This window comes from Pyxicephalus adspersus, chromosome Z, assembly GCF_032062135.1.
Source record: "Pyxicephalus adspersus chromosome Z, UCB_Pads_2.0, whole genome shotgun sequence".
Lineage (NCBI taxonomy): Eukaryota > Metazoa > Chordata > Amphibia > Anura > Pyxicephalidae > Pyxicephalus > Pyxicephalus adspersus.
The window spans coordinates 79,899,877-79,915,496 of NC_092871.1; the positions used below are offsets into that span (position 1 = coordinate 79,899,877).

At 38.1% G+C, this 15,620-nt stretch overlaps 1 protein-coding gene across 4 annotated transcripts in view; it reads right to left on the minus strand.

The window, feature by feature from the left end:
• Window positions 1–15,620, minus strand: part of PHF8 (PHD finger protein 8) — a 41,739-nt gene that overhangs the window by 16,933 nt on the left and 9,186 nt on the right. For 2 of the 4 annotated variants that reach the window (XM_072430728.1, XM_072430730.1), the window contains 13 exons: window positions 12,090–12,332; window positions 11,581–11,666; window positions 11,206–11,323; window positions 7,473–7,633; window positions 7,041–7,182; window positions 6,201–6,387; window positions 5,088–5,250; window positions 4,394–4,481; window positions 3,690–3,796; window positions 3,064–3,155; window positions 2,093–2,182; window positions 1,771–2,013; window positions 1,437–1,549 (listed from right to left, as the gene is read on the minus strand). In XM_072430728.1, the coding sequence (XP_072286829.1) occupies window positions 1,437–1,549; window positions 1,771–2,013; window positions 2,093–2,182; window positions 3,064–3,155; window positions 3,690–3,796; window positions 4,394–4,481; window positions 5,088–5,250; window positions 6,201–6,387; window positions 7,041–7,182; window positions 7,473–7,633; window positions 11,206–11,323; window positions 11,581–11,666; window positions 12,090–12,187 (1,688 nt within the window). In that variant the 5' untranslated portion in view covers window positions 12,188–12,332. Of the gene's footprint in view, window positions 1–1,436; window positions 1,550–1,770; window positions 2,014–2,092; window positions 2,183–3,063; window positions 3,156–3,689; window positions 3,797–4,393; window positions 4,482–5,087; window positions 5,251–6,200; window positions 6,388–7,040; window positions 7,183–7,472; window positions 10,976–11,205; window positions 11,324–11,580; window positions 11,667–12,089; window positions 12,333–14,613; window positions 14,827–15,620 lie in introns of those variants that run through there. The other 2 variants (XM_072430727.1, XM_072430731.1) reach the window with 2 other exon arrangements.

Below are 15,620 nucleotides of genomic sequence, written 5' to 3' on the forward strand. Positions count from 1 at the left end.
AAAAAGACTTTAGTTCCTCACATTTTTATGCAATCTTTTTGTTCACCCCACTGAATTTGATCTGCATCTGACTTGTTTAAAATTAATTGTGGTAATGTACAAAACTAAAACTAGAAAAAAAGTTGTCTGTCCAAATATTTATGGACCTAACTGTATATTTTTTTTTTTTTTAGCCTGGAGCGCAATTAATTATACTCAAAATATTTTTTGGAAATGAGAGCGTCATACGTTTTTCAGTATGGTAGGTCTGGCTGTCGTCCTAAGGAAAAATGGTTTATGTTGGAATATCTAATTGTTAATCATTTTAACTCAATCAGATAAATCTAAAATTTTTAAACATTAAAAAAGAAATATATATATTGAGGTAACTAACCATGATCCCTGCCATATAGATGATATGAATATGCATATTGTTAAATTGTTTTGCAGCTAGCAATTACAGGATATTTCTAAATGATTGGCCAATATATGTCTTTAGTTTAATTGTGTTGAGTTGAGATGGACTGGTTGTTGTCTGAGGTAAACCTCAAAGCCAAACATGTGACCATAGCATCGCCTCCCCTAACCACTAATTTGTCCCAGCACAGCTGATTTCAGATAATGGCTAATGGTTCAACAATCTTATCTCCTGCAAAAAAACACTGAAGTTATCTATTCCCGGGACAAGCTGGCCAGCACAAAAAAAAACTATAACAACTTTGTTAGGCTATGTACACACATATAATGCAATAATTGTTGTTGGAAAGGATCTTTCATGATCCTTTCCAATGACTAAAGCTAGGTACACACTTCCAATGGTACTCGCCCAATAAATCTCTTAGGGCCGATATCATGCGAGAATCTGGAGTGTGTACAGCGCGCGTCGTTCATCGTCCGACCCCTGGTGGGTCCAGGGACGATGAAAGGCAAACGATAAGGCAAGGGGGAGAGTGTGCAGCAAGGTGCCGCTCCGTCGCTGCCCCCCCCCCCCCTCCTGCATACAGCAGAACAGTGCTGTATGCACAACACTCGTTCATGCATTGTGCAGTGCATAGTCGTTGGAAAGGAATGTGAAAGATCCTTTCCAACGACTATAATTGGAAGTGTGTACGCGGCTTAACCACTGCACGATGCATGAACGAGTGCTGTACATACAGCACCGTTCTGCTCTATGAGGAAGGGAGATCAACTGAGTGGTATCCCACTGCGCTCTTTCTGCTTCACTTTTTTTTACGAACGTTCGTCGTCTATTGTCCGTGGATCTGCCAGGACGGTCATTCGGACGATGGACGACAAGCCCTGTACATACGCTAGATTCTTGTCTGATATTGGCCCTGAGCTGATTATTGGACGAGAACTATTGCATGTGTGTACCCAGCCTTACTAAATTTAGTCTCATACAGTTTTAGGTGACATTGACAAACAATGCTGTCATAATAAATAAAAGATCATCTCACCTTGGATTTGCACCATTGGCTAAAACTAACCGCAGTTTACTGTCTGCCATTTCTGAGTCAAGTAGGCAACTATCAGGTTTCTCATCAATATCATCCAATAAATCATCATCAACCTGAATTAAAGGACACAAAGAAAATAGACATTTTGATTTTAATTATTACCACTCTTTAGTTCATAGCCAATGAAAAGAGTTGGGAAAGAATTGTTTAACAGTTAGACTACAGAGAACAAATAAAGAAGATGTAGCAAGTTATAGGGTAGGTTGACGTTCTTTAAAAACAAATACAGAAACACGTGTCGAGTATCCTACAGTAAATGTGGTGTTAATCATACCATTTCTTTCTTGTGAATAAAGGCCTTCCTCTGGTTTTGAATATCGATGAGCTCTGAATCATTATCCTGACCATCTTTACCCCATCTTCCACCTTTCTTCATAAAATCTTTGGATTTGGTCACTTTTTTCTTAGGACCTTTAGCCAGTAGAGACACTTTCACAGGTGACGAATTACTTGTCATGGGGCTTCTTGCCATACCCAAAGGATTTCCAGTCTTCTCAATGTTTTGATGAAAGATATCCTGGTGAAATGTACAGAATTGCAAGCAAGGTATATAGAATATATTCACAGTAGGAAACCTATAAAAATAGTAAACCTACCTCCATTAGTCGGATTTCCCGATCCAGATCCTTAATGAGCTGAGAGGTAACTATGGTCTCAGGAATTTCCTCCTCATGGTCCATTAATGCCTGCAAAACAAAAAGCAGTTACTGAAGCTTTGTATATATCCACTGTATCACTGCATCACTATTAGAAACTTGTATTTGCAAAGAAATTATAGAAAGGTAAAAGCATCATTAGCTTCTGTTGAGAAATCAGTCTGTTTAAACATTGTAGCCATGTCTTAATAATCTTTGAAGAAACAGATGGATCAATTACAGGCAATTCATGCATTTCGTTCTCCTCTTCTGCATATTAATATTTCAGCTAAACTCAAATCGGCACAGCTCAAAGCTGAAGTTTAATCTGCCGAAATTGTACGTTTCCTGGTTCCTCCCTTTCCCCTTCATTAACAGGCAATTACACTTTTAAATAAAACATTTCAGTCCTTATTTTATATCCTATTTTGACCCAGCTATTTTACTAGGTCTCTGTGTTTCTATGCAATGCAAGATCACAACTTAAGGGAGGAACTGTCAGGGAGCTCAGTACTCTTTTTAGAACCCTTTAGCTCTGATACAAGCAGTGGGTTTTCTTTTGAAGGTAAGAAAATATCAAAATGCCTGAATAATATTATGATGGTCTAAAATATAAGTTTCTAAGCAGACTGCATTCAGACTAACAACCAGATATGATCCTAAGCCTCCATGAAAGACAAAACTAAAAATCAAAAAATATGTGGGGAAACCACAGACAACAGGACTAGGGAAAAGAAGAAGTTTAGATGATGCTGGATGTCCTCCAGCTAGGAGGTAAGGTGGAAAGTACATGACTTGCTGCAGCTTCTAATACCCATTGTGAAGTTCAGGCTGCAGAGAAGTTGGAAAAAGCATTATCAGTCCAGTAGAAAGCCGCTACAACAGTGCAAGACTGAAGATAAAGATTTAAAGTTCAGCTTTAAATAGGTTACCTCTTTCTTGGTCCAGGACCTGAAAGCTGTATTAAGTGCTTTGGCTCCATGCAGCAGATAAGAAGCTGGATGCCTCCTGTTCTCTCGCAGACCTAAATACATAATGAATGGGTACAGAATGAAAAAACATTCAGGATTTTATAAGAAGGAAAAGGTCTCTTAAAGGCCATAATGCAACAGGAGGCAAGCGTTGCCTTTATTAAAAGATCTTTGTCTCTTGTACCATTTGGGGTGAACATTTCGTAAGGTCAACAATTGGTCATACTGATTGAAGAAAGAGGTCTGTCTTCACAGGCTTTTCTTTGGGACAGTAAGTTTAACATTTCTATATACGTCTAATGGAATGCAAAACCCATTTAAACTGGTCGAATGAATAGGAAATCAGCATCCAGCAGAACCACACATATCAAAAAGGGAGGAAGCCAATAAAAAAGAAATTCGTTTGGACAGCACCAACCAGAGGAGAGATATAACCCCCTTAATCTTCAGCAAACCCCTTCTGTTTCATTTAGAAGAGTAGTAAAAACGGCATCTCTAAACAGCTCTGCCTGTATTTAGATACTGGTAAGGTGGTGAAAGAAAACAGTACACAGGTGATTTTAATAGCAGAAAGAAGAATGACTTACCACGAAATGTGTCCAGTAAATGTTTTCCCACATACCAACAAATTGACTCAAAATTTGGAAACTTGAAGAGATCAGCAGTACTCAGCCGCTTTTCAATCTCATATGCTCTGTACAAAAACAGAACAAAACATTCTGAAATTTCAAGTAACGGTTTTGGTAGGACAATAACACAGAGGATAAAGAAATAGAACCCCTAAAACTACAACTCTTGGGCTTCCACTATTGGACTTGAGACACCAAAACAAAGACATCTTTGGAAATGCAAGTGCAATCAGTGTCTAGTAGATTTTAAATTTGGTTTGGAAACCACCTTCAACCAGCTAAAGTGTAAACTCTACTTGTATTGCGGATTGCTGCAACCAGAGCAACAAAGCCTGGTTTACGCAGGTATTTACTTTTTTTTTTTTAAGGGGTATTTGCAAGCAATAATGGGCATTTACAAGTATCATGAACTTTTCAAATGCATTTATGGTTACTTTAAGAGTGACTTATTGCTGCAGGCTGCATTTTCTTTGCATTCCCAATACACCTTTGTGTATACTGGAACAATATGGTAAATGGAAATGTCACACAAGGCCTAAATTGAGCAAACCTTCAAAAGTAGAAACTTTTTTTTGCACACTCTGTACTTGGACATCATCTTTAGATGCACCACTGTATGTGTGCAGGATGCTTTGATCTGCTTCTTTTCATAAATCACCTACCTGAGCTGCATTGCTATGTTCAGACTGTGCAGGAAATTTCCTCCAAAAGCCAGGCAGTCCACTGGGGTCAAAACTGCATGAATCCAGCCTGTCAAAAGTCAAGGATTTAACAAATGTAAAGCAATCCAGTGCTCCAAAATAGCAGTGGCATACTCTAATAGAAAAAACAATGATAGGCAGATAACGCTGAACTGCTGGGGAAAAACAAAAAACACTACCTTATTCGGGCTACCCCTGCACTACAAAGGTTAAAAGCCTATTTTCAGTGAAAATATTAGTAATAAGTACTTTTTACTTACCTCATTCCTCACTCCCTTGGCAGCCATTAAGCTTACTTTCTTTCCGACGCTCTGGGTTGCAGATGAGCAATCTTACTTACAATGCTGGCCTACTGATAATGCATTGTATTTTAGCCCTGCAACCCACAGAATGAGAACCTTAGGGAAGCAGCTTTGGAGAATTGGTCAATGAGAGGAAGAAACCTATATGAGATAAGGTGAGCAAATTGCATTTTAATGTTTACCTAGACAAAAATGAGAATTTAAATCCTACAGCATGAGGGGGAGAGCTTAGTGAGCCCACCCACAAGGATAGCTTTTATCTATACCTAGAGGGCTTTGAGGAACCACATCTATGTGTATGTGCATTTTGCATAATCTTATCAAGGAAAATAGAAATGCCATATTATAGTTACCGGTGGGGATGAAGAGCGTCTGGCCTTGCTTTACTGGGCATCGGTAACACTTGTCCACCTGATCTCCAAAAAACATTTCATTCTGGTTAGAAGAGCTGCTCCAGCATTCAAACAAGGCCAGATTGGACTTTGTAGGCTGTATCAGGTAGAAGATCTTCTCTCCCTGGGACAAAACAAACAAAAAAAAAAAAAGTTTGTGTATTGTAGTATACAGCACTTGGTATATTAGCATACTATACATATGCACTTCTCTAAATGACCCACATCTAGGTAGACTATACACATCAACATGGGCAGCACAGTGGGTCAGTGGTTAGCGCTCTGGCCTTTGCATCGCTGGGTCCCAGGTCCGAATCTCGGCCAGGACACTATCTGCATAGAGTTTGCAGGTTCTCCTCGTGTTTGCATGGGTTTTGCTCCGGGTACTCCGGTTTCCTCCCAAATTCCATTAATTGACTTTAATACCAATTAAAAATATTAGTATAAATTGGCATTTAATAATGCTTCATTAGAAAAAAATGTGGAGTTCAAAGTATTTTCTAGAGTGCCTAAATAAAATCCCATTTATGAGCTTTTGGGTCATTTCAAATGGAAATACAAGTTTTTACTTCTCAAGTATAATACATTGTGATTAAGCTTTACAGTTTCTAAAAATTAATAGTTTCATTTTTTGGGTAGTACAGCTCTAGCAGCAGTAATTTTTTCAAACCCTATCCCCAATATCTGGAGCAGAAAGTACAGTGGAAATTATCAAAGACACCACTAAAACTTCCAATTGCTTTAAAGCAGAACTATAGTTCTACAAGTAAAAATACAAGCAGGCAGGATTTGTATTGTAAAAGGACAGGTAATGAGACACTTGATCTTGACTGGTCACAAGTCAGGGTCACAGAAAATAAAACTAACATATCTGCAGGGTACACATATAATACTTTTGCATTCAAAGTACATTAGACAATCTCCAGTTGACATTAATGTACCCTTTTTCCCCTGGTAAATTTAAACCAAACCTTACCTGTTGGAAGGGAGCTAGTATCATTTATATTTTTATACAATATAAATACTAGATAATCATTTTAGTATGACATTTTTAAAGGAACTACCAGTTCATACCTTTAAAACATGATACCAGACAGACGTCCCCCCGAAATCTATATGAAAATCGGTATAGCTGTCCTTGACTCCCATTAAACAGTACTTCTGCACATTTGGTCTTTCGAATACACTTTGCTCTGGCCACAGATTTTCCACCCAGGACAGCTTGCGAACAATCTTTGGAGTTTCAACAAGGTTTGACAACCTGAAAATGAAAAAGCACAAATAACTACATCACTATTTCATGCATCATTTCTGCAAAGGTTTTATAATGTTATGTGACAACATTGTCATCAGTGTACCGTGTAAATTTTGAATGTTTAATAAGAATTTCATATGAAAAGTAGAAAAAAGTTAAACAATCCCAAACTGTTATTATTTATCTGTAAGGCTGGGTCTACACGGACGTTTATAAAAACACATGTTAACGTTCCTACTGTGTTTTTATGCACTTTAATTAGCGTTTTAAAGCTTGCCTTCAAAACGCAAAAAAACATCTATGTCGTTTTAAATGCTTAAAAAAATTGAAGCATTTACCTGCCTTTTGGGGCGTTTTCCAGTTTCAACCCAGTGTTTTAATTTTTTTACACGTTGCAAGCAACGTTTAAGATAACGCTCAAAAACGTGCCTAAAGGAAACGTCCTAGTGTGGATTAGCCCATTGGAATGCATGGGGATTTCAAACATGAGCTCTAAAAGCCTCAGGTTAAATGACGGCATGCATGGGGGACAGGGGAAATCAGGAATATGACCCACTCAAAAGGTTATCAGATGCAGAACATGATTCGGAAGTGTTTTGTGGAGTGACAAGGTAACTAACAAACACAAAATCAGTTAGGAAACTTGATAGACCACAAACCTTGTTTCAGAAAACTCCAAGCTGATAACATTGAGCACTTTCTCCCGCTTGGGGCTGTTGTAATATTTCACAAAATCCTTCAGCTTCATCTTTAGGTCAGCTTGTCTAACCACATCAATCACATCAATCTCTTTCTCTCCTCCTGTGAAAAAAAAATAATAAAGAATAAAAAGATGTATAGTGTGCTCAAACAGACAAAAGACAAGTTGTTTATAGAGTAGGTAAGTTAGCAAGTTGTATATAGGATGCATTTGAAAGACAACCCTGGAATGCTGCCACTTTGCTTTCCTGCATGGCAACAGTCATAACCGCCACAGACAGAAAGGTTCAATATGCCCTGCAATTACAGACCCTACAAGCAATCTACACATGTTCTGCCTACAATCTTTTTTTGGGTGCAATTAGACATTGACATTTAGCAAGTTCACTTACCGACATAATATTCAACATCATTCACTGAGAATGAAGGAGGAGGAAGGGTCATCCCAAGCCCATCTTTCTTCAGAACCAGGATTGGTACACTGAAGCTGTTCTCTTCCAAGTACTCAACAGTCAGCTGAGTCCCCTGTGGTTTTAGGATCACTTCATCTGCGCTGGATGTGACAAACACAACAGTCAGAACCAAGAGTAGAAAATATATAGGGGAATGCATTATGGTGTGAATATGCTCTGAAAAAATGTTTCATCTCCCCAAGCAGTATTTTTGCCTTCATTGAGATCCCATGATCAGGGGAAAGTATATTTGAAACCTTCTAAACTGTGACTGTCTTAACCAGGTTGACAGACAACCAAAACAAAAAAAATAGAAGAAAGGATTCTTCATCTTAACAACCATATACAATTGAATGTACTATCTATATTTATATATATCTATAATTTTTTTTAATAAATAAAAATTAATTTAATAAAAAAATATACAATATATCTAACTGCATTGCAAAACTTACAAGTGCCATGCCTTGTTTTACCACCTCTACATAACAGGTCTCAAAACATAGCTGGCCAGTGTAGGAAAACAGGATGAATTGTAAAAAGTATATTGTATATTTAAAAGCCCTAGAATGCCTGTGCAGAAACTGGAAAGTTGTCCAGGCCCTTTGCAGACACAGATGATATCAGGACCAGGAAGGATGAAAATTTCAGGGAGTAATGGAGCAGCAGTATAATAATCCTATCTGCTGGGTAATATTAATAAGAATGCTGGAAGAAAAAAAATGCCACCCCAGCTTTTTGGCATAACATCTGAACAGGGGTGATGACCATATCTATTTATTTCACTAAAATTATACAAGTGTGGTCTAGGCAGGTTACATTTAAAAAATATATATATATTAAGTAAAACACTGGTCAACAAACATTTTCTTGACCAACAGAATAAAGTCATTTTAAGTTATGTTTGATGCACAGATTCCAAATAGGGTATTGGTTTTGCTAGATTGGCTCTAGTTTTTTAAATAATGATCTTAATAATAACCTCATAGAAAACTAATCAAACATGAAAATTAAGCAAAATTAAACTTCTACCCTGCCTATACAATTCTTTTTTTTTTTTTTTGCATTTAAACTTTATTGAGAAGGTTCATGTCATGGACATTACAGGTTACAGACAGTATAAAAAAGCACAAATAATACAGTTGCACAAAAATCCAGCATATAAAAACATTAGGGATCAACCGACATAAAAGAAAAAATGTTTAACATCAGCACTGTACACACTGAAGATGTTTCAGTCCAGGAGAACTCAATCGGACTTATTTTTTTAATAAAAAAAAAAGAAAACGACAGAGGGGGGGGATAACCATACCGGAGATACAAAAAAAGAGGTAATACATGAAGCATGGGAGATGGAAAGAGAGATAGGGAGTAGGGATTCAGTGCTGAAAATTACATTTTTGAAATACCTAATATCAATATATTCTATATTCAGTATATTTACAGAACTAATCACAAAAAAAGTCATTAAAAAACTCCAGTTTGTATGATTTCCTTTTGTGCTGCTGATGATCAGGACAATCAGGTTGAAGGCTCCAGCAGTAGTCTGCCATCATGTGTCTATCCCATCTGCCCCGATACCCTTCTTCCATCACCTTTATATCTTGATGGAACCTCTCCCCTTGTTCCTCACTGAAATCACCAAGGTTTTCTGGAAATTTTTACAAATGGCTATGGAGATTGTGTACCTTTACGCTCATCGTAGCACCCAACTTTTTAACGCTTATAAGCAAGTTTTGTACCAGTTCTTCATATTTGTGTGCTTTATGGTTACCCAAGAAGTTCTTGACAACCATGACATCGCTGTGCCAGACAGAAGCTTCAGTATCAGTCACGTAACTTGTGAAATTGGAATCATTTATCAGTTTCCGAATCTGGGGTCCATCAAAGATTCCTGCTTTTCATTTTTCAATACTCAATCCAGGGAAGAATCTACAAATGTATTTGAAGCAATCACTGTCCTTGTTCAGAGCTCTAACAAATTGCTTCATTAATCCCAAATTGTGTAGTGGAGGCAGAATTATTTTTTCCTTGTCATCCAATGGCTCATTAATGATATTCCCTGCAGCTTTTCTCTTTTTTTCCCTTGGAGGCCATGTCACTTTTTTCCAGTGATCCTGCTTTGCTCTACTATCCCACAAGCAGATGAAACATGGGTACTTTGTGTATTCACTTTGCTGCCCAAGTAGGAAGTTTACCATTGGTATTCATGATAGAAAAGCTTTTATAAAGACCATTTGGATATTTTCACATTCACATTTCACATTAAGTTTTGTTGAGTGACCGCCAGTCTTCTGCTCGGTATTCTGGTACTCTCATGTGGACTAGTAGTCCAGGGATGTTACAACAGTACACCAAGACCCTGATTTATGAAAGCTCTCCAAGGCTGGAGAGAATACACTTTCATCAGAGAAGCTGGGGGATCCAGCAAACCTGGAATAGACCTGGGTCCAGGATTCAAAACATTTGCTAGCAAATGATTTTTAAAAATCCATTCCATGTTTTCTGGATCACCCAGTTCACTTCTGAAAGTGTATTCTCTGCAGCCTTGGAGAGCTTTTATAAATCAGGGCCCAAGTCTCCATCTTCACTGAAATATGGTAGGAGTGTCACCTCTCTTGTCCTATAAACCATTATTTTAACTTCTGGTCTCAGACATTTATTTTCTTTTAGCCTGGATGCTAAAAGTTCAGATGCTTGTTTTAACAAGACTTAGGTCAGTTCTTGGGAGAACTGCTTCCTTCATATTCACTTCCACTGCTAACTCCTGGATTACACTCCAAACCCTGTATATCCTCCATGTCGGATACAGGAATATCAGGGAGTGTACTGAACACTGGTATCATCAGCACCATGAGGCACAGGTCATCTTGCTGATTCCAAAGCAGGGTACTTCCACTTGTTTTTCTTGTAACAATTAAAACCTTTTTACATTCAAAGCACAAAAATTACAAATCTCGCCATTCCACTGGTGCATTAATTCCAAACTTTTCAGTTTTCCATTGTTTCACTGACGTAGACACTCTACATAAGTTGTGCATACCATATGGGGAGCCCAATACTTATCTTGGTCCCCCAGTTTAATACCAAAATATGCAAGATATGCTTGTTTCACAAATGCTGTAATGTTTTTTCTCTGTTTTTGCTGAGAATATTCACCACAAATGTAGCAAAAAACATTAGGGTCATTTAAACAACCTATTTTTGAAGAAAAAAAAAAGAAAATGTATGAATATAAAAAGGGCAAATGAAAATGTAATGAAAATAACGCTACATTTAATATATAAAATGAAAAACATTGGTGTAAATAAAGATTGATAATATTATGCTGTGGTAACATTTTTTTGTTGGTAAAATTGTCAATTCTGGTTCCTGTATCACAAGATTTAGAGCCAATTCAATGAAACTGATGTAATTTCTGGATTCAGCAGACCTGAAATACACTAAATATATTAAAAAATCCTTGGCAAGTAAATTTTTTTTTTTTTTTTAAGCTGTGATATCAGTAAATTCTGCAATGTACTGAATGAGATCATCAGAACATCAGAACAAATAATCGACCCATCTAAAATCCAGTAAATAAGCAGACTTTTTAAATATATTAAAACACTTTTTAAAAAAAATCCTTTCTGAAATGACACATGGAAAGCAATGAATGAAAGCTTAAAGTTACCTGGGGAAATTCCGGCTTCTTAATTCTTTTATGAAACTTGCACTGCCTGTCTGCACAGGTTTTCCAATTTCTTTGTTTACAGAGGGCTCTTGCTTAGATTGCCCTCGTCGACGTTTCACTATAAAAACAAAGAAATGATTAGAGAAGTCACTTCATGATGAATAAATATTTTGTAATTTGGCAGACAACAGGTATAGTGCCAACAACTTGGGTCATAATACAGGGACTGCCACCTACCTAGTTTTTTCCCACCCAGCTTAAAAAATAATTCTGGGGAGAATACTGTGGTATTTTCAGATGGTGGTCAGTAATGCTGGCCCCATGTTTCTATTGACATAAAAAAAAAAATATATATACCACTGAATTCTAACTTACTGACAGATGGCCCATGAGTTATCTGGCAGTTGGGACAATGATACAGATCAATCTCTGATGCCTTTTCTTCCTCTACTCCAACACAGCTGCAAAGAAAAGGAGATGGTTAATATAAGAAAACTTCCACAAATCTTGTCAATACAATGTAACATTGAATGGGAACCTAAATGTTGTTTGCAATAGGCTAATTGCAAATCCACTTTAAAATGAAACTAAAGACTCATTTTAACATTTTTCGTTTAGACAGGTCTTTAATGCACAATAAGGGAGGTGATATCCCTTATGCAATGAGTATTCTTCAACTGTTAAAATTGCCGAGCTGCACATGCACAGCTCATCATGTGGGTGCTAGGTCTGAATGACTTCAACCCTGCCTTGGCAATCAAGTAAAAAATAAAAAAAGAAGATGGAAGGCCCAGGACAAAGCTGGGACAGGCGAGTTAAACTGGGTTAAGTTCTGCTGTGTTGGATGCATCCAATACCATTCTGACATTGTGCGTGTCACTCACCTGCCATGGAACCAGTCTTGACAAACATCACATTCAATCATAAACCTTGTCACATCGTAAGGAAGGCGACACAAGCAGTACACTGGAACAGTCGCCATCTTGAACTCACAGAAGATTCTTCACTTCTAGATTACAACGAAAACCACCATAGGTCTGATAATGCACATACACCAGGACCAGTGCTTCTCAGGAGCCCTTTCACGCTGGTCTGAAATGCCACAGGTTCTTAATCATACAGTTAACCTAGGAGAAAAAAAAAGGAACCTGCAATGAAGCATAAAAACCTAATGCAAAGCCTACATATGCATTGCCAGAACTTCTAATAATACTACAGAATAAAGAAAAGCACAGGCAAGTTTTACTGAAACCACCTTTAAATTAACTGACTTCAGCTAAGGAAAGGCAAGTAATGTAAAATTGTACAAGAGTGAAGTGCAAATAGTAAAAGTCTTTCTTTTTCAGAAAGATGTCCCCTTTGTAATTAAGTGAGAATCAGAACAAAGGGGACTACGCAGGTGAGGAAGTGCTGGAGGCCCGTACCAATACAAAAAGTTAAAAAATGCTGCTTTTTGCAAAAATGATATAGTTGTATCCCTGTGCTGAGACTTTGACTCTACTCAGACATTTGAGGAGGATGATTTCATCTGTTTGATAATGATCAACTTTAAAAATGATATCCATAGACTCTTTGCAACATTTACATCCTTTGACTAAATTTTTGGGGGTACGGTAGCATTATCTATTGTATGGAATTGCCAAGGCTGTTCGCTCACTCTGTATTTATGTGCATTTAACTGGAGCCCAAAAGAGTGAGAAAATGGGTGCATGATGGAAAACTTAAGATTGCTGTGACTAACCAGTACCAAAGGTGTCCTCACCCACACATCCCTTTCCATCTTTGTAAATAAAACCAAACAAATATTTTCGGTTTGCGGTCATCCAAGTGATTATGTATGTATGTAACTCAAAATACAAAAAGTCAGCAGGAGGTGGACGTTATTTGCAGAAGGCACAGGCAGCATAGTGGCTCAGAGGTTAGCACCCTGGCCATCTTTTTCCGGGTTCCTCTTCCTAGGTCACATGACGCAGGCGCGAGTATGGGTGACGTAGACTTGGGGGAAAAAAACATTTTGTTCCCTTTTGATGAAAGCGCGCCTTCTGTGCATGCCTGAGATGCTCGGGCATGCGCAGGAGCACCCAAGAGCCTATAGGAATGCGTGACGTAGGTAACTCGGGAGGCTCTGCGCTCCCATTCATTCTCAATTGCATCTAGGGGTGGTGCTGCACCCTTTTTTTTTTAATTCAAAAAAAGGGAGTTGCACTAAAAAAAAAACAAAAAAAACAAACAGAATTTATACCTTACATAAAAGGGTTGTCTACCCTTTTATGTAAAGTGAAAATTCAGAGTTTAGGTATGCTTTAAGTTGTATGAGGCAACCATTGCTGAGTCGTACACTTCAGTATTGTTTCCACTATTACAACAGTCACCCCACTCCGCCAATACCGATTACCATCCGATTTTTTTATTTTGTTTATTTCTCAGGTGACTTTATAGGTAAGTATGACCTTAACTGCGTATTTACTTTACCTGGTATACATAATGGAATCAAACTGATTGACTTTGATAATTATCATTTCTTGTTTGGTCTTAGGAATGAAATAAACCCATAATGAGTGGGGAAAAAGCAAACAAACATTTTACATTTCGTTAGTAATACCAAAGATAATGCAACTAAAGATAATAGTAACAATAGTAATACTTCACTTAACCGTGAGCTGATCAATGAATCAGAGCCTCCGCAGTCCTTGTCAGACACCATTAGGAAGCTCATTATTTTACAAATGTATTTATCTTTTTTAAAAAATTCATAATGGTCCGTGGAATTTAAAATTATGAATTTAGTGGTCTGTGAGGTGCAAAAGGTTGGCAACCGCTGGTATATAAGACAGCGTTATTGTGCTCCCTTGCACAAGAACCATGAGCGGGTGATGTGCAGCTTTAACCAGGGACTACAAATCCCATGATGCTTTAAACAGTTTATTAGCCCCCATCTGTGGGTGACAATGCTTCCTAAAGGCCAAGCAAATGCAGCATAGTCACCCAATCATTAGAAGTGCCTGTGACCAATGTGAATTTTATGAGAAGCACTAATATGGAATGGGCTGTTAATATGTTGCAGAAACCCTTCTCATAAACTTAAATCAAGATGCATCTCCAATGTACTTGTCTGCTGTTCTGCTCCCGGTTGCTATGGGTTACGGCTGCAATAACTACACTGTATCCAGGCCTAAAACCCCAGTCCAGGACTCTATGTATACATTCTGTCATACAGCTGTCTGTCACATACAACTTTCACCTCATTAGGTTTCCGTGACTGAACTTTACCACTTAGTAATAAAACAACATTATTAGTCACCAGGATAGGTACAAGCCGTGCCTAGTCTCGACCGGCAGCAATACGGCCCATTATTTACCCTGCCAGCCCGCCTATGGTTTGTGACGAGCCCCGAACGCGCGCTTTACCTGAGCCCGAGGCCTAGCACGGCACAGGCAAGCCGAGCGGGGTCCGTACACAAAATGCAGAGGAGAAGCGCCCAGAGAAACCGGGGAGGCGTGGGCGGTCAAGGGGTGAGAAAGGGACAGCAGCGCCCGGACTGGTCCCGCAAAAACCGAGTGTTCGGTGGCTGAGAGGACTTAGGCCTTCCCGACGCCATTAGCCTCATAACTCCGCCTAAAAAAAGCGTCACACTCCAGCGACACAATCCGAACAATAAAGTTAGTTGAAAGAAACAAGCGCCATTTTGTTGGTGGCAGACATTTAGCGGAGAATTGTTATGGGTGTATGACGTAATGGTTTCCAAAAACACTTTGTGCCAAATACAGTTGCCGTTTTACAAACACTTATTGAATTTTCTTTAATGTTCCTGATCTTTTGCAGCCTTTTGCACGTTATTTATCAATTTAATGTGGCCATTATTTCATGGCATTTTTATAGGATAGATTTCATGATGGTGACAACAGTGGTCATTGGCTGTGTAATGTGTGTTGGAATGGCTAATTGTAGTCTGCATCAGAAGACAGGGACTAAGTGTACATACAAGTAAACAGGAAGTGCCCCAAAAAAGTGTCATGATCTGATAATAATGTAAAAAAAACAAAAACAAAATTCTTGTACACAATGGGAACCATGTTAAAGAAGATGCAGGATAACTAATTTTCTATTGGTCAATTTATGAAAATTCTGCCACTTTGTAACTTTGTAGTAACTTCTAGCTTTTCCCATTGTCAGGCTGCAATTTTGTTTATGTGCTATGGTAGACAATGGTTAAAGCCAATCACCAAATTTTGACTACCCCTCCCCATTTCTAACTCACCTTAGTCCATCATCACAAGCATATTGCATATGGCACAGGAGAGGTATATTTTGTTTACACATTTATTAACCACCTGAGCATTACACTGAGGTCTAGATTTCTGTACCAAAAGTGATCCACTGTTTTTCATGAAATTTTTTTTTTAAATTGTAGACC